We start from the raw sequence: 25,802 nt of genomic DNA, 5'->3' as shown, positions 1-25,802 counted from the left end.
AACATTAAGGTAACAGAAATCTTTTACGTAATCAAGGACATGAAACAGTTTCTCCTTCATCTACAAATGTTTTCCTAGACTTAACTCCTTCTTGTAGGCAGTGTTCCTCCTGCTGAAACGCTCTTTGCAAGGGCACCTTCAACAGCATCCCATGAGAAAGGCTCCCCAGAGAACATCCTCTGCCCCATCCAACAGTGCCACAGGCTGAATTTGGGACGACTTCCCCAGTGACCTGACACACCTGTGGGTCACTGCACTGCAGGGAAAGAGAAGCAATGACATTAAACATAATTTCATTAATTAAAACATTCTGTAATCTGGATAAAGCAACAATATTCATAGGTAACAGACACTGACCAAAACAGAGGCTATTCCTCCATTCCAGTATCAATCCCAGGCTGCACACCCAACAAGTTTAATTAAACACCCTCTAAGGGAAGGCAAAGGATTCTAAAGACATGAGAGGGAGTCATGCAACCGCTGCAGCAAGAGCCTGCACGTGGATCAGGCGGTGAAACTGCTGTGCAAGAAGCAGGACCAGCATCCAGCCACACCACAAGGTGTGGGGCTCAGCACATGGCAAGGCAAAGAATAAAGAGGACACAAATTGGGTTTTTTTCTGTACACCATGGAATGGTTTGGGTTGGAAGGGAAGGGACTTCTAAAAGTCACCCAGTTCAACACCTCTGCAATGAGCAGGGACAGCTTCAAATACATCAGGTTGAAATACTGCACATTTCCAGGCATGGGGCATCCACCACCTCTCTGGGAAATCTGTGCCAGTGTCTCATCACCCTCACTGTAAAAATTTTCTTCCTTATATCTAATTTAAGTCTAACTTAACTCTTTTAGTTTACAACCATCACCCGTTGTCCTACTGCAACAGGCCCTGCTAAAAAGTTTGTCCCTGTACATTCAACCCTGATTATTTCACTCACAATGATCTTTGAGGGCTTTATTCAGTACAACATTAGAATAATTAATTTTAAGACTGAAATTCAAAAGGTTCCACTGAACTGTTTTTTGATTTCAGCCTGAAGTCAGTAAAGTCCTCAGCTGACCCTAAACTATTTTTAGCAAATAATTTTATAAAGACATTTCTATTGATCCCAATTCTATCCAAGGCATTGGACTGACACATACCAAACAGAGCTAATGTTTTATTTTTATGCAGTTACTCAATCTGGATAAATTAAATGCTTTTGAAACTAAGCAGCATGTTGAGAAAAGGAAGCTGACTCTAGCCTGAACCACAATTAGATGCTTAATTTGCTATTAGGAATTGGTAGGCATTGTTCTTTGGGAAGTGGAAATTACATCTGACCAGTGGATATTGGTGTAGGAGACATTTCTGGAGGAGCTTAGAGTCACAAACGTGATTAATAAACATACCTATGAATTTCATGTGGAAAGAAAACGATATGAAAAAAATCACATAAGACTTGAATCAAAGACCTGGGATTCCTGTCCAAACTACAGCCCACAATACACCACAAACCCTTCAAAACATCATTTCCAAAGAACAAACTGAATGTCAAGAGGCAGACACAGACTCTAAATTACAACACTTTATTGCAGCATTGGCAAAGGTCAGATTTCTGAAGCTGGTGAAGATCGGGCGGCATTTCCGTATGAAATGTTACAATTTTACAAGTCTCTCTTCCTACATGCAGAAACCAAAACCAGTGGTAAAAAGGATTTTAAAAGAGCTAGAAAAAAGAATTAGTAGTAACATACAGATGGGCTCCTTAACTCAATGAACTACCTCTATCTGAAAGCAAACAAAATCCTATGCTAATAAATAACAGATTGTCAGAAACAGACCAAGAAACCTCATTTCTACTTAGAAAAAAATAAAAATTCTACTTGTTTCCAGACTTAAATTTTTTTTTTAAACTTTTTGTTTGTTTCAATAGACACAGAGGCTTATCAACCCATGAAGATCAACAATATATTTGGATCCATTCCTTGCCATCCTCCTGTTATGCTGACTGGCACGTTTTGGTTTTCAATGATACATACAATGGGCTCAACTATATCCCTGTCCTTAGGCTGGTGTCAGGCTGTTCCAAGCAGTACGAGTCAACACCCTGTGTTCATCAACTTCACTTTCTATTTCAAACCTTAACAGACACTTTACCTCCTTGGCTCTTCAGTTTTTCACCCCTCCCCACCCCCTTTCTGGCACATCTGGCAGCAAAAGGCTCTTCCTTAACCAAGAACGTCTTTGCTGAGGAGTGTTTGAGAAGTTATCCTACTCGGCAGGGTTTTCTTCTGTTTGCTCTATGCTTTTCTACTGTAGATTTGCAGCCCCCAAAGAACATCCTTCCAACACCAAGTGGTCGAGTCGGAGACAACGTAACTTGCGGCAAGTTCAGAGCTTTGTTTCCCTGCACGCTGCGCTGCCAAAGGCCTTTCCCGTTCCAGTGTCATCGTCTGAACTCCAGGCTGCTCCCGGCTCTCACCGAGCTGCTCGCAGGTCAAGTTCCCCATCTCGCTCGTTTGCTTCTGCTCCTATGAGAAGATTAACCCTCAACACGGTTCCCATAACAAAAAGCTTTTTTTGGGGGGGGTGGGGAGGGAGAGGGGAGGCTGCTCTTCACGTCCCACGGCCCCAGCCTGTCCCAAGTTTCGGTTCTGAACGCTCTAGACTGACATGCTGAGATGTGTCCACTGCTCTCGTTTAATCGCTGGAGGACTCCACAACACCAGAGATACAGGACCTAATGAAATGACACTGGCGGCTGGATCAACGTCTCCTGCGGGAAGAGCGGAGAGAGGGATCAGTTCAGCCTGTGGTGCCCAGAACTCTGTGGGTGAGCAGCCCCTGAAAGAAGCTGCCACTCATTCTGATACTCTTTTACCCTCTAACAGAAAGTTACATATTTCTGTTTTCTGCACAAACATTTCAAAAGGCCACACCAGACAAAAGCAGGGGGATAATCTGCACCTTATCATCCCAGATGAGATGCGGAACTATTGAAGCACACAGCTGAGCTGTGAATTTGTTGAAAAAAAAGAGTTATTGTAAATAGTTTTCATGTTTCTGTGCAGTTTCTTAATGCTTAGAAGTTCTGCAAAAACGTTACAAAGGGCTTTCTACAGGTAAATTATTGGTTAGAACCTTTTTGAAGGGTCGACAGGTGCATTAAAATCTTCCACCATCCCTTGTTAATGAAACACATCCCTACCCACAAAAAGTCACATTTAATTCTCTTAAGAACATACAAATGCATTTAAGAATGACACCAGTTTGTCGGCAGGGGATTCAACAAGACCAGGGCAATGCAGCAGTAAGGCTACCCCAGCGACACTAACTTTAGCACAACTGCTGTTACTGTATCTGAGCTCATTTTCAGCTGATTTTAGGCTGCAAATTAAAATTAATAATACACAGTAAAATAAAACTTCAACATTTACAATTCCAAGAAAGCTCCAGGGCTGCACACCCAGGTTTTTCACCATGTAAACACAATAGCTCATGTTTCTTTACATCAGCGCATAAACCTTCAGTGTTTGCTGAACAGTCATTTCATCTAAACCTGTTTTTTACTGAAGATCTTGCAAGAAAAATGTTACAGATATGTTAACTGGACATAGTAACTTCTGCATCTCTTGTACCAGATGAAGCTTTCACACTAATTTTGTATTTGTATGTGTTGCTTTGTTCTAATATCCAGTATTTATATAAAAATGCTGTGTACTTTTGCCAGGAAGTCCAAGCCAATGGATCACTAGAACTCACTGCAGCACTGTTTCTATTGTTTGGTTTCAACCACCTTTTAGTGTCATAAAATGTAATATTCCAATTCTTTGTGGCACACTCAGTATCAGGAGCACTGGATATGTGCTTTCAATAGAAAGGAACTTAAATTTTTATTTATTCAGCAGACTAACATCTCACTTGCAGAATGCTACAACCGAGGAGAGACATCACTGAATTGCAGGATCATGCTTTTACCTCTCCATCTCCTCTTAAAAAAATAATTATACTGCTGATGGGGAGGGAAAGAAAAAGGCTGGGACTGGCTGCATGTCTCCAACTTGGTCAAAATGACTCTCACTCCAACCAGCAGCTACCAGGGCACGCTGGTAGCAGATCCCTGTTTCAGGGGAGTACAGCAAGGTGCTGTTGCCAAAAATAGTAACAGTAGTTTTTCCCAACCCAGGTATTTCGCACTTGAGTCCAAACTAGTACACTTGATCCAAACCTGTATTTAGCAAGGTCAAACTCAGTACACAAATCAGATTAAAACCATCTTGAGCTCCATGTGTAAAATGGATCAATTCTTTGCAGTCTCTTCCCACACTCCCCTTCCTGCCACTGACACAGTTATTAATTTGTATGAAATTCATACAGTCGGCTTCTCATGCCACTGTTTAACATTAACACTGCCTACCTATGACTGGGAAATACACAAAACATCTGCAACAAACCATAGCTGGAGTAGAAAACTGGAAGCCATGAAAACACAAACATCACACCACAAGGTATGAAATAATCACAGATCCATGGCACGGGTGAAGCTGGGAGAGTTCAGTCAGGAAGACAACATTACAGCTTAAAGAGAAGTGCCCAGGAGAATATCAATGATCAACTCCTTTCTGCATGTTGCTGACATCACAAGATCACAAAAATCACTTTATTTCTGGACATGTGAGACCTCTGAAGTTGGATTTCATACTTGTCCCTAATCCCCTCATGTCCTCCAATCCACAACACCCTGCATTTCTGCAGTGCTGCATTTCTTCACAAATCTCCTCACAAACTTTTGGCTCCAAACACCTCCTCTCCCAACTCACTCCCTGCTTTGCTTTTCTCAACTAATCTCAGCTTCGATGCTCTTTGTTCTCTCTCTCTCTCTCTCCCCCCTAATCACCCAAAACCATGATCAAGAAACAGAAAACACCAAAGTGCCCATTAAAAACCTATCAAATCTGACTTATCACATTCCATACTGTGAACATCACAAATTCAAATAAACCACAAAAGCTGGACTCACCTAAGTAAGAGAATCTTAACTTCTGCAAGTTATTTTATATTCTCATCTATCCATCAAAAACAAAATGCTCTGACAAAGTGAAATCTAAGTCAGTGTGCAGAGTGGGTTGGGAGCAGGGAGGTGTTTTGGGGACTGGTAGTTGGTTTCCAGAGGGCCACAAAGCTGCAGACGTTTTTGGTAGGTAGTTGTTATTATTTATATTGAGAGAACCTTTTTAAACACAGGAGTCTTTCTAATTGAGCATGCCTAATAAATACAATTGTGCCTTCCATTCCCTCTTAAACTGAGCTGTGACCAGGTGTCTCTCCAACTTTGCTGTCTGGGTTAGACTCACACCCAGCTTGCAGAGCTCAACAAGCACCACTCTGCCAAGGCAATCACCTGAAGCTTTTCTTATTCTTTTTGGTTCAGCTCCAGTGCAGTCCACCAGAAGAGGCAGCTGCAGGGTTTGGAGCACCCCCTGCTCCTATATTCCTCCCTTTGCTTTCCTCCCATGAAACAGCTGAAAAGGGAGGTTGCAATTTCTTAGCTGTGTTTGAAAGGCTCATGTCAGTAAGAAGTGAATTCAAAGCTTCATAAAACAGTATTGTCAATGCATCAGCTTCATGACAGGTGATGTATGAATTATGTTGGTCCAGTAGATGAAATGGGAAATCATGTTAAATTCATATTTCTCCATATTATCCAAACTCTGATTTTTCAGCATTAATGCAATACTCTTTATGATGAGAAAATTTAGCTAATAAAATCCCAGCATCCTGTTATTACTGTTATGCTTCATTTTTCTTTATTAAATGGGTTAAAGAGAAATAAGATGTAAACAGACCTAAAATCACCATTTAACTTGAATATGATTTGGTTTGCCAGCCTGTACCTGCATCCCCAGGGGAACTTTGGACACAGGCAGGCCCTTCTTTACTATACTTTCAAAACAGCAACGAATTTTGAGGTTACTGCTTTTAATAAGGAGAGGTTTAACAAGATAAAATCCTTGGTAAGGCCCCACTTCTGAACATAAGACATAATTACAGGGAGAAACTTGACTTTCTGGATAATCAATGTTTTTAAATAGATTTTATATAATGTGGTTATTTTCATTTCACTTTTAAAACCAAGCCATTTAATGGATCGCAATCATCTTAAACAAAGGAAAACCACTTTATTTTTTAAGAAGCTGTTAATAACTATAAAATTCTATTTTTATAATAATCCCATCACCCAAAAAAATTACTTTAGTAAATTTTGTGTTTCCTGAAGGTAGCAGTTTAATAGCCTGAGAGCCAAAGGCTTCTCTTAACACACAAATGCTACAGAACTGGAGGCAAGAGAGAAAATTGTTTTCTTCCCAGTTCTGCTGAAGCAAATCAAGGAACTGTACTTTAAATGGAGTCACAGTAAATTATCTTTAAGGCCAGTCAGCCTTAAATGTACGAGTCCCAGAAAGAACCTCCTCCTTACAGGATTAGCAGGTCTCAAAACCCGAGGCAATACAAGCAGGCAATTCCAAACAAGCAGGAATAAACTCCCATTTTTGATCCAGCATTTTGCACATACTAAATAATAAGAAATCTGACAAAACCTGTAAATCTCACCGCATTTACTTTTACAGAACAAAGACATTAAGAGAGGAGAAATGAAGTTAAAACTGCAAAAGATTTATATTTTTTTAAAAATTTATGGAGGGCTAATTGCTTAGTGATCAAGGCCAAAAATATATGGAAGAACCCAATGCTGCCTTCATTAATTTCTGAAATTAACTGTTAGAATAAGTAGATTTGGATTTAACTTCCTAAAACGTTTTCGAAACACAGTGCTTAGGGCATGTTTAGCAACACAAAAGCAAAGGTAAAAACAACAAATCAATTTCTCTGCTCTTAACACTACCTGAAATGCAAGAAAGGCCTCATCCCTACCTCAGCTATCAGAACCTGTCACATTGTACATTACTGTGGAATCAAACAGGAGATTTATTTGCTCTGATTATCCCTAAACTCAAGAACTTTAAAATAAAAAAGCTGCATACCTTAAAGAAAGCAGCAAACTATTATTTCCAGTAAGTTTGAGTTATTTTGCAAGATGTTAACATTTCAGTTGTGCTCATGTACAAAGAAGCAGCAACAATACAACACAGTGTACTTAAGGAAGCGAGACCATCTGTGTTGCACACGTTGGTTCTACGAGGTAGGAACGTGAAACCTTCTCTAAACAAGTATTAAAATTAACAGCTCAGTTCCTGTCTGCTCTCACATAGATCCTCCAGTATCCTCAGAATCCACAGGGTAATTTTTTAACAAAGCATGAGGGGGGTCTGGGCAGAGACGGCAGAGCAACCTTTAAAGTCAGAAGACAATTTTCAATATATCCTATAAATCAGAGGCTCTACAAAAATGTAGGCAACAGACAATCTGTGCTAGTGGGAAGCCACTGGTGGACCCACAGCCTCCAGTAAATAAATGGAGTTGAGAAAAGTACTATTCCCTTACTGCAGGCTGAGATGGCTCAACCAATGCATGACTGCCCAGCAGAGCAGTCTTTTGTGTACTGCAGTACACAATAAATAAATACACCTGCTCAAACAAACCTGGTCTCTGTTCCAAGGAGCTTATGGATTAAAAGGAACAAAGGGTAAACTCCATCACACCAAACTACATCAGAACTGCAAGTCCATGGCACTTGAGTAAGCAAACACTACTCAAACTGTTTGCTGGACAACATCTGACCTACTCCACAGAGAAATCCTAAATGGTATTTTCCCGATAACATCAGAATATAAAAAGTTTTCTAAAGAAAGTAATTTAAAAGAAATCTACAGATGTCACATCTACTGGTCTGGCTGCTCTATTTAAAGAATAACTGCAGCATGCAGCTCGTGCCTGAAAGAACAAAAGGCTGCAGCTATTTATGAAACACCTGCAAGTATTGTGGCAATTCAGTGTAACTGAACACTTTGTATTCCTAAAACAGCATTAGGTCACAGTGATATGAAAAAGCTAAATGGAAAGCACTGCTCATTTTATTGAGTTACATCTGGTTCATTTTTAAAAAACATTTATTTTGAACTACAATCTTTTTAAAAAAAGATTTTTTTGTACAAGCAGTGTCTGTATGAGGTCTCAATGGAGTGAGTGATCATCAGGACATTATCAAATGATCATAAATATGTACCATGAAGAAGTTGGAAATGCTACTAGAACACAGAAATAGTACATTACATTAAGTTACTTGCAAAGACAGACCCATTAAGAGGTAAACTGTCCCTTCCCAGTTGCTGCTCCTATCAATCCACCTTCAAAATGAACTTGCAAAGAAAGAGAAACATGAAAGCAAGTCTGCATTTCACCCGAAACTCTGTCTATTCAAATGTGTGCTACAGGGCTAATTTAATGGTTTACTTGCCAGCTTACTCTGAGTGAGAAAAGACACATACTAACACCTCAGAACAACTATTAAACAAACTGGAATGACTCTTCTCATGTTAATGCTGGTTTTAGGTACGCTCCTGCACACCATAAATTGAAAGTTCTCCTCCCCCTTCCCCACCTTTGCTATATTTACTTTCCTTTCAGAGCATCAAATACAGAGGAATAGCTGTCAAATTCACAACAGAAAGAGCATAAAGGGAATTTCTGCAGATACTTAAAAAAAACCCCAAATCTCTCCCCCTCAAGCAGACTTGCATCTTTTCCCCTACAAAAAGAGGCTCAGATTCTGCCAGCCATTTCACAATTGAAAAATAATCTTTTGGCTTCCAAACTGTCAAGGAGATACAGACACTGTGTCAGAAGCACAAAACACTGGTGGCATTTTAAGAGAATTCCCCAACAATTCTTTAGAATAAAAACAACTGCCCAATGCATTCAATACAGAGATCATTATCTGTTTCAATTATGAAGGTAATTACTTGCCTAGAACCAGAATTACCACATTTAAAGGAAGATTGTCCTACCTCCCACCGGTTTTAAAGATTAGATCTGCATTAGGTGCTCCCTTCGGATGCTGGTAACGAGGCCGCCGCTCACGATTAGTATTTGCTGGAGCTGGACGCTGTGCCAGAGACTGCAACATTTCTGGATTTCAGGCAGAAGAAAATTAAATAGAAGAAAAGTTAAATACATTTTCTGTGCATAATTTTACAGAGGAATTTACACAAAAACATTTCACTGCCATTTATACTTACACTTTGCTATAAGAGTTAACACTCCTCAAGTTATTCCAAAAAAGTTAATTACAAAAAGTTATTAAATTGCATCGACAGCTTCGATAAACCCAAGCTACCCCACAACATGAACTTGCATTTCCAGATGTTCCTGCGGAAGGAACTTCCAGCAATGGTTTTCATCACAGATGCTCAAGAAAGGGCCTGTGACCTTTTCTTTCTAAATACATCAGCCACCACTTTCTTCACCAATGATCAGGAACAAAGACTCACAAGCAGTATGAGGGGCCTCTACATTAAACCTCCCTGGAATAGTAACAACTGGACAATGCTGCTGCCAATTAAGGACTCAGCAAGAAACCTGTCCTAAAATTAGGCATTGTCAGTCAGGTATTTAAGTCTAAGCTTGGCATAATTGGATCCTTTTCCAGGGAAGACAGGCACCTGAAGAAGGTGACTCAGCTGACCTACATTGCACCAGCTGTCCCATGGATGGAGTTTTTCACTTTATCAGCAGTAGGAATAACTTGGTGGGTGCAGAAAGCAGCCCACACTACCCAGTTTAGCCCTGGACAGCCAACTTCTAGGCAATTTAAGCTAGGATAGTATCGTATTTTGACATTTGGAAGAACTTAATTTCTAAAATTTTATTTCATTTTTTTAATGATAAAAAAAGGTCTCTTTACCAGGCTAAAGTAATGGTTTTAAGTAGCCAATATAATTACAGATACATCACAGGAACTGCCAGGTAACCTCTGCCAATCTGTTAATTCATCTAATGGAAAGTATTCCTGACAGTCCACCTGAGCGAGGATCTACATTACTCAGCAAAGAGACAGATGGGATAAATGAAGGGGAAAAGTGGAATAAACTGTTAAACAGATTATGGTTGAAAGTCTGCTCTGTCTGGTTCTCTAATCTCTGGTAATCTCACTGGAGACACACACCCATCACCTGCTACACACGAACTTCCACTGCTCTCAGTAGGGCCAAACTAGAGACTAATGAGTTTCCCTCACCGTTTACAAAATGCAGGTGAAGCTTTCAGTAAAGGTATCCACCCAGTCTTGGAGAAACTGGGAAACTGTGACTGATTTAATAAACAATATCTGTGTTAACAGTCAATGACCCTTGTATTCATGTTTTGTACCCTCCCCATTCAGCACTTGGCAAAGGCAAAGGAAGCCACTGAACACATTGACAGTCCATATTTGTAAACATCATGAAACATCATCCTTCCCAACAATCCCGTGTGCCAGGAAGGGATGTCTGGGGGCAATGAGGAGACTCAGGAGGAAAACCAGACGAGGGTACCCTGCCAGCCAGGTATGAGCAGCAAGCAGTGAATGAACAAGTACGTGCACATCTGCCTCTTCTGTTTTCCACACGGGAGGTGAAATATGGGACTGGGAAGTTCAGTACTAGAAAAGGTAACAGAAGGCAGAGATGGCAGGGGACCACAGCGTGTTTTCTAGGCTGAAGGCACATCACCAAACCCCCTTGATTTTTTAGTGAAGAAAAAAAAATAATCCGCACAGAATAGTACCAGTCTAAACTAGAGAGCCACCCAAGTTCCTAATAGTTCTTTAAATTAAAAAATGTCTGTAATATAATAAGCTTTGCTGAAACATTAAATCATTATCTGACACTACTTTGAAGTACATTGGTGAATTTATTAGCTACCCCATGCAGATGAAAAGAACAACAAGCCCATGTGCAAACACTGGGACAACCCTGAGGCATTCCTCCAGAAATTGAGAATTCTTCCTCCCTTGGTAACTTCAAAGCTTGAAACAGAAATTTAAACCCAACACTTTCATTCAGTGGGTAGGTACCAACTTGTCACAGACAGGATGACTCTTCAGAAGTAACAATCAGCTGCACAAAAGCTAAATAAAAAACTATTCCAAAGGCAAATGTAATTTGGCCTGTTTAATTTAGCCTGATTAAAAGGTCCTTCTTAGTTTGGTTTTACTCTGTATATTACCCAGGTTACTAAGATGCATCAACAGATGTTTTAAAATGGGATGTCAATTACGGAAAACCCTTTTTCCTCTGTGTTGACTTCCTTCTTGCATTAACATTTTATACACAGCAACTAAATAAAAATCTATGAGAAAAAATTTTTAAAAATGCCTATTACCATGTGTCAGTTGGTATTGGTTGTCTGATTTTGTCCAACAGAAATGAACCAGTGTGATCCTTTTTCAGATAAAAAGCACAACTACTCACAATAAAATCCTAGATTAAACAGGTTCATTTTATAGATATCAACGAAGTCATACAACAGGGCATAAAACCCTATTGCCTTGACCAGTAGAAATATCAGAAGTATCTAATGAGGAGAAACCAGCAAAACGTCTGAGGCATCTAATTCTAGAGTCTTACTCTTTCTCTTCCTTTTTTACAAGTGGGCTTTTTAAGAACAGAGTGTCTCAGAAAAGCTCCTGAGCTAATTACCGTGTTTCACACTATGAATATATTGTGTTAACATTTCAGAGCTCTGCAGACACTCACTTTGGAAGATACTTCTTTTTACAATTACAGGTTTAGTTCTGGTACTATCAAAGTTCTGCAAGGAGTACTGGATTCCATAGTGGTTTTAAATTAGAACTACTTTAATTTAATTATTTCCCACTTCTTGATGAACAATGACCTTTCACTAAATCCCTTAAATGAGATTTCCTGCTAATTAACTACTTACACAGTGATTAGCACCTGACTACAACATCTTTACAAAAGAAAAAAAACAGAGCAAAAACTTTTGAGATGTTAAATGGAAACAGTAACATAACACAAGTTTTATTGGGCTGGCTTTGTTTACCATCTGAGTAACCAAGGGAAATTGAATCTGAAAAAAACCAAAACGGAAAACAAATCACCCGACTACTAAACACATCAAGTGCACTCGTTTGCAGACTGTATGATCTGCTGCATTCACTGCTTGCTTCCATCTGTCCAGATTCCCAAATGCCTCACTTGCATGTCTTAAAAGACCAAATTAATCATGTAACCCGTATGAAACTATTTTGTTAATACATGCTTATGCTCCAGATTCGAGGACTCCTAGAACCTTTACAGTATGAAGCTGAGGTAACATTTTGTAATTCTCTAGTGAAGGTTACCTCAGGACTTGCAAGTCTCAGCAAGACTAATGAAGAGTCTGAATACTACTGATATCTAAAACACCTATTAATAGCTTAAAAGCAGAGTTTAAATTCACCTTGTATCCAACTCAACTGTCTTGCAGTAAATATCAGATTGATTTTGTACTACCTTAATTTAAAAAGAACAATCTCAGTTCTTCCCCTTTCCCAAAATAAATGGAAATGCTGAAATTTGAGACCCACTTGAAAACTCCCTTTCATGGAACAGCTACAAAAACTTCTTCAAGTATAAAGACCAGGGAGGAAACAATGAATGACTAGAACCAAAAAGATAGGTTTCCCATAAGTACTGCAAATCAATATTTAGAACTTCAGCTGCTAATCATCACAAATAATACTTTCTGCAGATCCACAAAGGCTCCCCTGAAAATAAAAACTAAATACATGGTCATTTTCTTACCCTGATAGTCCTCTTGTTCCTGCCGTTCATTGATATCCAAAGTGAGCTTTTTCATCCTCATTCTCTCTTCCTGTTCTGCTTGCTGTTGGTTCCAATGGTTTGCAGCAAGTTGGGAAGACATTGGTACATTTAGGATCTTAAACTGCAAATGAAAATAAGTTTTTAAGTGCGCATCGGAGAAAAAACCCCAACCCATACAAAACAGTCCAAAACACAGAAATGCTATGGTTATTTCTAGGTTATTTCAATGAGATACTTTCTACAGAAGTTTCTGTGAAGTGTGTTTTTTGTTGGTTTGGTTTTAAGCTCTTTTTCAACTAAAGCAGCATGAGAAAATGCAAGACCTCCTAAAGACACAGAGAACACACAAAAAAGGCTGAGACCAAAACCTACTACACACAGTATTCATGGGAACAAAACTGACTTTCTCTAGGAAGGCATAGCCATATGCTTTATTTCCTATTTTCATACCAGCTGATATGCCCACAGAGAATTGCACTGGTCTTGAGATAAAAGCACCACAGCTGGCTCAGAAAGCTGCACCTCCCTATTCAGGTCTCTTCCTTCCAAAGAGATGAAGCCCCCTGAGTAGAATTTCTACCATTGAAATGTTCTACCAACATTTCAAGCATTCTAGACATTCCCTGGCATTCCTTGGCCAGTACTTTTCTTTTTAAGAATAATTCTGGCTCCCCAGTGCTTCTTATTAGTCTGAGGACAACCATGGTGTCAGATTGACCTTTTCCTCCTCCCCCATACCCAAAGGTGCCCACCACACATTCAATCCATTATCTGATTCGCCATAAGGTACACCAGGTAAGCTTGGCACTCCTACAGAAGTACCCTCTCTCTGGAAATCCAGTTGGTGTTTTCAGGAAGGTGTAAGGAAGGCGATTTTTTGTTCCCCAGACTCAGAAAATCCAAGTTGCTACAATTTTTTTTTTTTTTTTTACAACTGTTCCAGAACAGAGAAATAATTCTTAATCTTATCCCCAACTGAAACAACAGTTCTCAGAATACCCTTAATGCTAAAGTTTGCAAACATTTAGAATAATCTCACTTCCTCCTTCAACTCCATGTCCATTAGAAATAAGTATCTGTGTGCCAAAAGAAGGGTAATACACTTAAGGATAATCAATCTCAATATTCCATTAACTACTCTGAATCCTGCTGCTTGTTCTCATCATGGGAGATCTATTTCCAAAGAAATAGAAGCAAATTCCTAAGTGTTCTTTTCTGTTATACTGCCAAAAGCTGCTGAGAGAGAAATTATCAGAACCTCTGTTGAGAAGGTTTAAAGGAAAAGCAAAATCCTCACCACCTGCGGTTAAGTATTTAATGCAATAATCCTTAAAGAATCTCAAGGTATCTCAGAGAGTAATGCCCCACTAGCAGCAGAGTGATGAGTGTGAGAAGATTCCAAGTACTTAGATAAAGCATTTGAAAATAATGTGTTTGAAACAATTAAGACAGACTCTTGCAAAGACCCAAGAAAAACCTGGGTACAGTAAATCCCTAAACCCTACCAAATACAAGATAGATTTAGATGAGTTTTTTTGTGGCTGGGAGTGAGAGTAATAGCATAGTATATTGAATATAAAGATGAGCTTGTTATTAAGGTGTGCAGGGAAGAATAGAAATGGAAGTTGAAATTTCAAGAACAAAGAAAGCTCTAGTTACTTATTGCTGAGTAGGCTGTGCGTGTTCCCAGATATCATCAAATGAACTTCATGTAAACTACACAAATAACTAATCCATTAGCAGTATTTCATGATAAAAATCATTCCTAAGCTTCACCATTAAGCTCCTCATCCATTTTAATACATCCTTTATATTTTCTCTGTTCTATGGATTTATCAGCTTAATAGGATTGGTGTTCTCAGACAGGATGCTTGAAGTAGAAAAAGAGAAGTGAACTATAGAAGGGTGTAAATGAGAGGAACAGATACAGAAAAACAACAGCCTGGCAATTCACCACTGAGTCACTATCTCAAGGCAATCAGCTGCCACCTGAAATCAAGTCACTGATGACAATTACTACAGGATATGATGATTACTGAGCAACTGAAACATTTCCGATTTGCAAATAGTGAAGAGGTGTATGAAAAACCTCTTATTAAATCCGTGAGATGGGGGCAGGACAGAGAATTACACTTAAAAGATATCAAACTGAAAGAAGATCAAAAATGATTATTCAGAAGACTACACTACAGATTTTATAAAAATGCCATGAGATAAAGATATGAAGACATAAACAAGATAAAGAATTTCACATTCAGGGAGAGATTTGACAATTCCATGGATATTATCATTCTTTTATGGAGCCTTGCTAAAAATCTTTCAAAGGGAAGGAAATCTTTTGTCTCAGGTTGTAACCAAATTTTTTGACTTTCTTTTTACTGTCTATACCTCATTTTAGTTCACACCTACCTGGCGTAAAACTTCTTGGTTCAGAAACACCAAATGGTATTACATAGAGATCAGCTCTGATCCCTTATGATGACAACATTATTTCCCCTTGCTCTCTCATGGCTTATGGATAAATCACAATGCTATCATCTTAATTTCAAATAATCACGTTAGGTTCTACTGCTACTAGTTGTCTAAGTTTTGAGGATAAAATATGGTGTCCTTGGCACTATCAGCCTGCAATGACCATTAATCTGGGTATATGCAGCTGCTAAATACCAGTCAGTTGTTCTATTACTTCAAAAAAAAACTACTTGTCAATGCTGCCCTAAAATCTGGGTGGACACTGACACATGAATGGAGTATTTGGCAACTGGACCTCCACTACCAAATGTTACCCTCGGGAAGGAAGCACAGCATGATCCATTTTCCTAACACTGCTTGTTTCAGCAGCACCAAAGAACACAGAGACCAAAACCATTACTAGCAGAACAAGCAATTAGGCTGATGTCATTTATCACTCTGGTGACCGTGCAGATGAATTTACTTCCAGCCTGCCAGGCCACTGCAAACTCTTTTGGCTGTTTTTAAAAGCTGAAAGCTTACAGCTATACCTTAACAGTGAAGTATGCATCCAGCACTTCAAAACTCTGTGCACATTCTGCTCATGCAAATTTAAAATAAAGCACTGTAAGAAGAAATAATTATTTTCTTTTCAACTCCACCTCTTCTTTCCTGCTTATTTTTCTATTAAAACTCTGTACCAAAATACATTTTTTTTTCTGAATACAGAACTATGGACAAAGAAGCCTTTCATTAACTCAAGAGCTGAAGAAGTCTATAAAGCAACTGTTTTCTACATTTCTAGAAACACTGAGAAGAGTTTTGGCAGGAAGAGCCTACTCCCAAAACCAAATATTGGGGGAGGAGCAAGGAAAACTCCTGAACAAGTTCTGCTTTCTTTTTAAGTCACATGTTTGCAATATTTTCCCCTTTACATGGAATATGAAGATCCCAAAATTCCTTGTAACTACAGATACTCCTAGTAAATTATCCTAAAAAAGCTAAACAACATTTTTTTTAAAATTGAGTTCTCTTAAACCCTTTCTCAGACCAACAACCACATTTAAAAATCTCCCACTCAAAGCTTTTGTAGAACTTTGTACACCACATTCAAATTCCAGGAAAACAGAAAAACCACCTCCTACATGGATTTTTGAAACGTGTTTCATATGAAAGAAGAGAAGGAGCCTACTTCAGGTTTATACACCTCAACTGCTACACTACTGTCACAATTTAGGTAACAAATGTAAAAACCAAGTAGTGACATGGATCTAAACACTTGAAAGGCTCAGATGCATGGCATGAAACAATTCCTTGGGTATGCTTTCCATATAAATTCAGAGTAATTTATTTTCATCATCAAATTATACAACCAAAATGAAAAGGTTTCTTTAGAACACCTAAACCATGACGAGAAATAAATGTGGAATGTGTTATGTAAAGATTTGTGTATTATGGATTTGCTGAGCTAGGAAAATTCAAACACACACTGGAGAAAAGAGCCAAGACTAACATACAGCTCAGCTGCATGAGGCAAGGAGTTAGTTTGTTTTACCAACCTGATTTCCACTTAAGTTCCTGCAAGAGATTCACTCAGCGCATTCTGGAATAGCCCCCTATGAGTGTCTTCAGAGATAATGACTTTTTTTTTTTTTTTTGCAAGTTGAATAAATTCAGCCAAGTGGCAGTTACTTAGGAAATGGAATTTAGCAATGACCATATATCTTGACTTGAAGCTGAAAGTGTTTTCAGAAAAACATGTAGAATCTTAAAAATTCCGGAATATTCCTTTTTCCTTTCTACTCCTTTCGAAGTTCAGTGGCAGTTCACCAACCACATCTCTTAATCTTCCACAACTATATCTAAAATACATGCAAGACATACTGTCCTACTGGTATAATCACCAAATGTAAATAGTAATGGTATAATCTGACCATAGAATTTTTCTACAAGAATTTTCTACCAAGAATTCCAAGAAATTATATATGGTATTTTCTATTTGTCAAAATGAAGTTGTCTGTATCCAATTTGGAGAAACGAAAGAAGAAATAAAAATTTGTTACTTTTTTTGAAGTGAAAGGCCTTATTTTTTTTTTTACACAGTATCTATACCTTACATAAACTCTTACCTGCTGTTTGTTGCCTTTTCTTGTTAACATGACAAATGGCATTGTGTCCCCAGACTCTGACTCTCCTTCCCCACCTCCAAGTGGGGGGCCCTTCTTCAGCTGACTTTTGAGGTGCAGAGGAATAGCAACATCCAACTGATGCACTTTAACAGATTCACCACTCCGTTGCTATTAAAAAAAAGTGAATTCTATAAAAGATCAGATGCTGACACAGTCAATCAGGCTGGAAACAATCTGATTTTCACAAGTGAGAAAAGGTTTAACCTTCCAGGAAAATGAAGGAATATATAAATACATTTATTAGGCTTTATTATATTTTCCTTTGGTTTTCCTTGCTTGAGAAGAAAGTTACAGGGCAATCTCTTAGGCAAAGAAATCTAGAGACCTGATGAGACACACTGTGGAATGTCCATTCTTAGTTCATGATTTTTTTGGTACATCTTATTAGTATATTTATTATACAGGGCTTGCTGTACTCAATACTTACATATTTACCAGATGTGACTACAAAAAAGGGTACTAAAAGGTTATGTAAATTTAAATGTATCTGCATTTTAAGCCTATTACAGCCTAAGATAAAGGCAGAAGTGTTGCACAGTATCTGCTGCAGTTATTACTCATTCTGTAGAAGATATGTCAGTATGTCATTCACTGGACAAACAATACAATTAACAGCTATTTTACTAAAAGCCAAACATCAGCTGCAGAGAAGAGGTCAAAACAAAGAAAAAAAAAAATCTTCATTCCTTTAGTATGGTAAGCTAAGCATTAATCACTTATTTAGTTTAAGAAAAAAATCAACACAGTTAGCTGTACATTAAATTAAGAAAATAACTATTTATACCTGAAGATTTTCCAGCATCATTTTATCCAAGGCCTGAATGAAGTCCTCATCCTCTGCACAAGGGACATGCTTCAGTCCTCCTCCTTTAATCATTACTTCCTATTGCAATGGGGAAAAATCATCCATTACATTAGTTTCAGAAATATGAATATTCAGTCTAGAAGTGGCAAATATCCTTATTGCTTCTGTATCATACACAATCAAAAGGTTTATAAAACCAAATTGTTCAAGAAAGAAGTTTTCAGCCTTGATTATTTTCTTGAAAGGCATATTTCCTGATTTATGGTCACTCATAATATGGTCACACAGTTGTGCGTGTGTGTGTGTGTGCAGGTGCATGGACACATTCAAGATGTGGCAACAATACAAATAAAAGTCTCTATCCTTAACACACCTATTTTAACTCAATTTTCCACTAAGTCCATAAAGTTAAACGGTATTTTCAAGACAAAGACTACCTTTCAAGTATTTGGAAAGCAAAACATGACAACAAAACTGTCTGAAGTCAGCACTCCAAAATATTGTTCTATTATGTTCATTATTTCCTTACTATGCAACGCAATTCAAGGTAAACCAGATGAATTCTTTAGTTGCAAATGCTGTAATTTGTCAATCCTAAATTCGTATTTTAGGACTTTTGCACTTTTTAGCTAGCATCTTTTTCTGTTTTGAGAGCCAGTGGAGGGTAATTAGTTTACCTTTTTGTATCCTATCAGTTTGCTACTATTGCTGGCATTATAAAACCATCATTTACACGGTATTTTCCAGTCTAGCTACCTGTGAAAGCTCACAGTCTGGTGAAAACATGTTTTAGTAAAGTTGACAGCATAAATATTTTCAAAAGGTAATAACCAAAGTTTGCAAACATGAAAATAAGCGATAAAATGTATTTGAAAGAATAACAGGAAGTGTCCTTGCTGTATTTTCCCAGATATGAGGAAATATGAGCAGCATTGGCAAAAAACATTCAGTAAAGAAAACCAAAGATGCAAATTCAATTCACTTATCTCCAGCTCAATACATACTGTATTCTCCTCATCGGTTTCATTTTCCTTATTGGAGTCTGTAAGATAATCTGTGTTTTCTTCCTCCTCTTCTTCACCCTCTTCTTCCTCATTGTCAGAGCCCTCCTGAAATATTCAATTTATAACTGATGACTGTTTTAAAACAAGAAGGACAGCTGGTTTCTCAAGCATTTTCTGCACCTTTTCTAAACTCTTCCCATCCAAACTTGCTCAGTTCAGTCTTGGTAAATTTGTTTGTTATGGTTTTTATTTAATGTTTCAGTCTGAACTCACTCAGCGTTACCTGCTAATTTCAGAAATGTACAGCAGAAAATGGAGTAGTGGCTGATACACCAGATGGTTGTGCTGCCACTCAGAGGGAACTCCACAAGCTGGTAAGAACTCATGAAGTTCAAAGAAGGGAAATAAAAAGATCTCCAGAGGTGCCCTCTCCACCCCCCAACTGTTTATGATTCTATTGGTACTAATTTATGGATGAAGGAACAAACCCAGCCAAACTTCAAGACCTTTAGTGCTGAGAGACATATATTGAAACAAAGTTTATTAGTAAATCAACCAGCCTAAGCATATGGAGAAAAACTGTTCTCTATTTCCTTGATGAACTCATTTTCTTGTAACAATACCATTATCATGCCAACTTTGCTGTGTCACAGTGACAAGTCAGAATTTCTACGTACTTGTGGTTTTTTTTATTGGCTCCACCATTTTTGATTCAAAATATTATTAGTACAGTAAACAAGGAAGGTTTTTATGCTCCATAAATCTTTTATTTATTCATATTGCATAGGCATACCCTGAACACCTGTTATCTTTCCTAATGACTGCTTTGACATTTAGTCAATACATTTGCTTCTACAACAGAAAAAGAAAGTCATCTGAAAGTGGTTTTTTTCCATGCCAAAAGCTGAAGGTATCTTTTTGTTGAGAAGCAGCACATACCCCGAGCAAAGTCGTCAGGTTCAAGTTTCTGCCAAAATAAGGAACAAGCCTCGGACACTCAGTTTTCCACACACACAGAACTGGGATGGGAATATCCTCACAGTGCTGACTGGGTTGTGCACACCCACATTTCACCCACTAACTCTGTGACTCAGAAGGGCTTCAGAAACTAACAAGCAATCAAAATCACTTCTTTTACATGAGGCAAGGTAAATGATTAAGTTCACCTCTTCTTCTGGGTCATTTACTTCACTTTCATTTCCAGATTGTTCCTCTGTCTCTGCTCCACCTTCCTCCTCTTCTTCATCCTCTTCCAGATTCTCCCCTTCCGTAATGGAATCTTTGGAATCTTTGTCATTCACAATTCCTGAAATTTGGAAAAAGAGAATGATTTAGAACATCAGAAAACATATAACCACTCAAGTTATACGTGGAAGATCACTTAAAAAGTCCATTGTTACTGAGCACTGAAGCTTCCCATTAGTCATAATATTTGACTTCCGAATGAAACATTTCCCATATGGTTAACTTAGTCATAAAGGGTAATAATGTCCTGTCAGAAAAGGAGGAAAACATTAAAGAGAATGCTTAAAATCTCCCAGACAACAGAAGAAGCTGTGCAAAGTGCCTCAGAACCCCCTCAAACCGAATGTGGACCCTACTGAAACACGTACCAAAGTCTGAGTCCAAACTACAGAGACTACAAAACCAGCAGAACCCAGAGACATGAAGCCCCTGCAGTCTTCTCTGCAGTACTTTCCCACTACTGTCAACTAACAGTTTTGAAACAACAATTATCTCAGCCTGTAATAAACCTTTATGATTCTCTCCTAATGCTCTGAGGCTGCACTTGAACCTATAAGGATGCAGGTGCCTTTATGAAGTCTCTGGGAAAGCAAAGTCTCATCTAAAAGCATTACATAGTGTGCTCATCCGCCTTGCTGACATGATTGACAATTCTTACACTTGTGTTTTTAGTTCATTTTGCAGTTTCTCTTCCTGACCTGCTTGTCTTCTGCCCCTCAAGATGTTTTAGTTTACTCTGTCTGTAAAATATCAAACATAAGTATCTCCTTTCTTTCAGTAAGGCATCCTTCAATGTAATACCATTATCTGTACCATTTCCACAGAAGTGAAAAAGAAGTTTTAGCTTTTTTTCAGTGTTTCAGTGTCCAGTCTTAGATACAGATTTCAATCAGAATGTTTTTAAGGACTGAGCATGGTTCTGATTCAGGAAAAAAAATAAGATCTGTTTTTAGAGAAGGACTATAGCAGTATTTAAGTCATCCAATGCAAAAGCCCCAAACTTCCAGCATATGCTATTGTTCTCATACATTCTTTTTTTCCTTTCATTAATTTACAAAGCCACTTAATCCTCCAGAGGGATTGCTGATGTCAGCCTTCTAAGCCACTAATTTTTCTAGGACTTTACTGAGGAGTCAACACAGTTACTATGCAGGTTGTCATTCCTTTTTTGACATTACACCAACTGCACTTAAGGTCAGCCATTAGCATGAAGTTTTGTGAAGCTCCTATTATTTGCAGGAAGTGCTGAGTACCTTTCAAAAGAATATTACAGCTTATATAACTACTTGTATATTTCTTCCTGGTTATCATTTTGAGAACATGAAAGCCATGAATTTAGATCATACCATAGGGGAATTCTAATCTGCTTTTCAGTTACTACATAGGGAATTTCAAGGCATGTCAATTAAATAAACAGCGTATTTAAAAAAAGTTCCTCCTAAAGCAGAAGTTGCAACATTTTATGTAGCAATGAGACACATTCATCCCACTGAATTAAAGGATTATTCTTAAAAATTGAATTTTTCCAAGTAGATGAAGTACTATTAAGGCTCTAATTAACACTTAGTAAGTCTAAAATTTACATATAAAATCTTTTAATGAACAAGGTTGTTTTCAAATAAAAATGGAAGATTAAAAAACAATTCCATTTAACAAGTAATGAGCATGGTAGCATCAAAGATTTTCTAAGAATGGATATGTACAAGAGGTTTAAAGGTTACTATGATGGTTACAGTTTTAGATACTCACTAATCAATATATTTTCAACAGAGCTGTGCTGCCAGCCCAACTGTTTTCTCCTGAAATTAGTGTGCTTCCTATATTTTTCTGATTAAATTAATAGTTTTCTTCCTCATCATTTGCACCATGTGACTGCATAAATTAATACATACACATATACGCTTCTGCTCTCCAGATACTACTATATTAAAAGTATTCATATTGACTATTTTTTATAACATTCAGTACTTCAGAATTATGGAGATTCTGTGTGATATCCATGGTGATTAGAAACATGCAAAGAAGTTACAAAAATATTTCCATCATGAGAATAAAATAATCATAACAATACTTACACCTGCTACCATCATAAAGAGAAAATTTTAAGAACTACAAGAATTGTAAAAAATACCTAACTTCCCTTGCACATTTTCTTACCCAATTTTATTAAGAATTCTCGTTCCAAGTCTTGCACCTGTCTGACAGCTTCTTCCAGAGAATTGCAGAGTTTTATCTTTGGTCTCAGCAGTTCCAGTGTATCACTGATCATATAGTCTATGTCTATAGGAAAAGGGTGGTCTTTCGTCCAAACATCCAGACTTTTTTTCCACCACACATACCGCTAGAATACAAAATATTCAAGTCAATTATATGCACAGATGTTTATATACCATTTAAGCCATGAAGTTAAAAATGTCACGTTTGTACAGTAGAAAGTGCAAAAGATTTCACATCACTCGTCCCCTATTTCATGCAATTAATTAGATGTTCTTGTATCACTAAAAACTGTTTGATAACACTGGATATCACAAACATTAAGAATGTGCTCCTTCTATCCTGACTACTGTTACAAGTCTGAAGACTGAACAAAAAAAGCCCTGGCAAGAAAGTGCCTTCTCAGGGTAAACTCTTTCTACAAGAGATGAGCACTTAACAACCAGCCAGCTTCCAATTCTCTCCCCCATATATTTTCAACAAAATTAATTCCCCTGAAGGCATATGATGGGCAAAAGGGGGGGAAACATCACAAAAAAAAAATCTTTAGACTGCAGCCAGCTTCAAGTGACTTACCCAGTTTGCTTTATAACAAATTCGCATATACCTCTTACATTAACATTGTAAAAAATAAATGCTGATTTTAAGTGAACCTAACAGTAGAACTTGAGAACTAAGGGGCTGCAAAAACTGCATCTGAAAACGAAGTATGAGGACAGAATCTTACTTAAAAGGTGACATGCTCAAGAAGAAGGCCTGCTGAAATTACTAGGTGGAACAGAAATATAATGATGTCTTCCCCAAAACATTTATTTTTGCATTTACAGTGAACAACCTGGTCAAGTGGGAGGTGTCCCTGCCCATGGCAGGGGGTTGGAACAAGGTGATTCTTCAGGTCCCTTCCAACCCAAACCATTCTGAGATACTATATTTCAAAACATCATTTTCCACCTTGCATACAGATGAGGGATTTGATTCCTTAAAGTTTGAAATAAGTTGTTATCACCTTAATTTTTATTTTTTAATCCCCTTGTTTTAGTATAAATTATAGAGAAAAGCAGAAAGAAAAAGAAATTAAATCAGCAAGTTTTAGCATGAATTCAGTGGTCTGGAATTCCTCATTTCAGTGTTTCAACACTCATTATGAAATCTTTGCCCCACTTCATTACATCTATTGAGTCAGAACTTTCTTTGCTTCAATTTGTGCCCATTACCTCTCATCCTTTCACTGTGCATGCCTGAGATGTATCTGACTTCTCTTTCTCTACAAAAACCGTTAGCTGAGGAGAGCAACCTAAAAAATCTTCTCCAGCTGAGCAAACCAGCAGTGTGAGCACTGAGAGCCTCCTGATCATTTTGGTATTACTCGACATACACATCACTTGAAAATAAAACTGCTACCAGACAGACAAGATTCTTAAAAATTATAGTGCTAGAGAACAATGAGAGAAATATGTACCAGACTGACTTACATTAGCTTGCTAAAGAATTCTACAGAACTGTATAAGATTTAGAATACCTGAAAATATACAAGGAAGCAATCAAGTTTTCGTTTGCTGGATCCTCTGTCAAAATACTGCCCACAGGTATCGAGGATAGTACAGACGAGTCTGATTCTGAAAAGATGTTCTGGAGGGTCCAGTGGACTAGGACTGCCATCAGGGTTCACACCAAACGAGGTGAAGGAATATAGAGTTCTAAATATTACAGCAGACTCCACCATTCGGTAATTGTAAAGCTCCCCCAAAAACTTAGCACTGCTGATCCGCCGCTGGTTAAACTTTGGTTGATTAACCTTTATCAAAAAAGAACAAGAAAATTCACTCTATCATGCAGACACAATAGAATATTAAAAGACCCAAACCCAACAAACCTTTTGCAAAGAAAAAAGGTGCATTAAAAAATTGATAGAATTGTTTATAATAAAAGATGGTTATTTATGGCTACATACATTATACAAAACTAAACATTAAAAATTAGTTATGAAAGCTGGTTAACTAGTATTTAAGTTCCAATACATTTAGCATACACTCCACCTTAAATCTATGACGACTTTTCATCACTCAGAGAATTAGTGTAATTATAGTATCTATTAAAATATGGACTGGTCTCCAAAGTAACTTGAAGTTGTGTAGATCTGTCTAGACTGTGAAAGAATAAGCTCTATGCCCTTACTATGATAACGGAGGCTAAACAATTGTCTTAAGTAATGTTGTTAGTTTGGTTTTGTTGGGGTTTTTTTGGGTAGGGTTATTCTATTAATTGAAATAAACCTATACAAAGCAAATAACTGAGGTAGAAGGTCATCATAAAAAAAAGAGAATCCAAGGATTCCTTTCTTTAAGCAAGATTATTTTAGTTTTCCTTTCGACATAAATAGATGAATACAGCTAAGCAAGAATACTGGTTGTTTACCTCCATTCCTAGTCGAATATCCTCTAGCACTCCATCCACAACATGAATTCCAACATCTTCCTGGTAAAGGACCAACCCTGCTAAGAGGTTGGCTACACAGTGAATACTATTATATTTCACATTCCAGATGTTGATCATACAGCATATAACATAGTCCTTAACTTCTGCATCCTGCCAAGGCAGCTTGCGCATCTGTCTCAGGACCTAAATCAAATTTTAAGACAAGCTTCACATTTTAGCAGGTAAAATATCATATATGTTCCCTGTCACCCCCCATCTCTCCTGGTTGGGATGAAATCCCTGCCTGCAAACAACCTTGTTCTCCCTTCCAGGCATTCTCCAGACCTGCAGTGGCTATGGAAGACTTTATGTACATAACCCAACTGCTGTCCTCAAGCTACTATCAAGGTGTCCAAGGCTGTTCCATAATTTCCTTGCTCTTACTGTCAGTATTTAACTGAAGCCTTTTTTCTCTTACTCTCCCATCACAATGTACAAAACACAACGACTTTCATCTCATTTCCCTTTGTTCAGCACTTGATGCTGTTGAGAACACAGGTCCACAACTGGAGCTTCTAAGTCTCCCAATAAAAGAAATGAAATCATCTTAATCATTGATACAAAAATGATCCCTCTTCCTTGCAACTGAAAAAACCATAACCCTCCCCAAACCTTTTCCAAAGTTACTACTACACCACTTTCAGTAAAAACTGTATTAAAGATTTGAAAGGA

The 25,802-nt window shown here is 37.8% G+C and overlaps 1 protein-coding gene across 2 annotated transcripts in view; it reads right to left on the bottom strand.

Annotated features, from left to right (window-relative positions):
- Window positions 1-1,553: 1,553 nt before the first annotated feature.
- LOC121673338 (regulator of nonsense transcripts 2) overlaps window positions 1,554-25,802 on the bottom strand; it is a 53,021-nt gene continuing 28,772 nt past the window's right edge. For both annotated transcript variants that reach the window (XM_042046561.1, XM_042046562.1), the window contains exons 13-22: window positions 25,071-25,274; window positions 24,175-24,450; window positions 22,599-22,782; window positions 20,363-20,502; window positions 19,197-19,301; window positions 18,172-18,270; window positions 17,328-17,495; window positions 12,727-12,868; window positions 8,950-9,070; window positions 1,554-2,759 (exon numbers count right to left, since the gene is read on the bottom strand). In XM_042046561.1, the coding sequence (XP_041902495.1) occupies window positions 2,750-2,759; window positions 8,950-9,070; window positions 12,727-12,868; window positions 17,328-17,495; window positions 18,172-18,270; window positions 19,197-19,301; window positions 20,363-20,502; window positions 22,599-22,782; window positions 24,175-24,450; window positions 25,071-25,274 (1,449 nt within the window). In that variant the 3' untranslated portion in view covers window positions 1,554-2,749. The remainder of the gene's footprint in view (window positions 2,760-8,949; window positions 9,071-12,726; window positions 12,869-17,327; window positions 17,496-18,171; window positions 18,271-19,196; window positions 19,302-20,362; window positions 20,503-22,598; window positions 22,783-24,174; window positions 24,451-25,070; window positions 25,275-25,802) is intronic.

This window comes from Corvus kubaryi, unplaced genomic scaffold (genome assembly GCF_017639235.1).
Source record: "Corvus kubaryi isolate FWS band 111438036 unplaced genomic scaffold, C.kubaryi_AGA036_p1.0 65360, whole genome shotgun sequence".
NCBI lineage: Eukaryota > Metazoa > Chordata > Aves > Passeriformes > Corvidae > Corvus > Corvus kubaryi.
The sequence above is the reverse complement of the archived record's forward strand: the minus strand, read 5'-3'. Positions and strand labels throughout refer to the sequence as shown.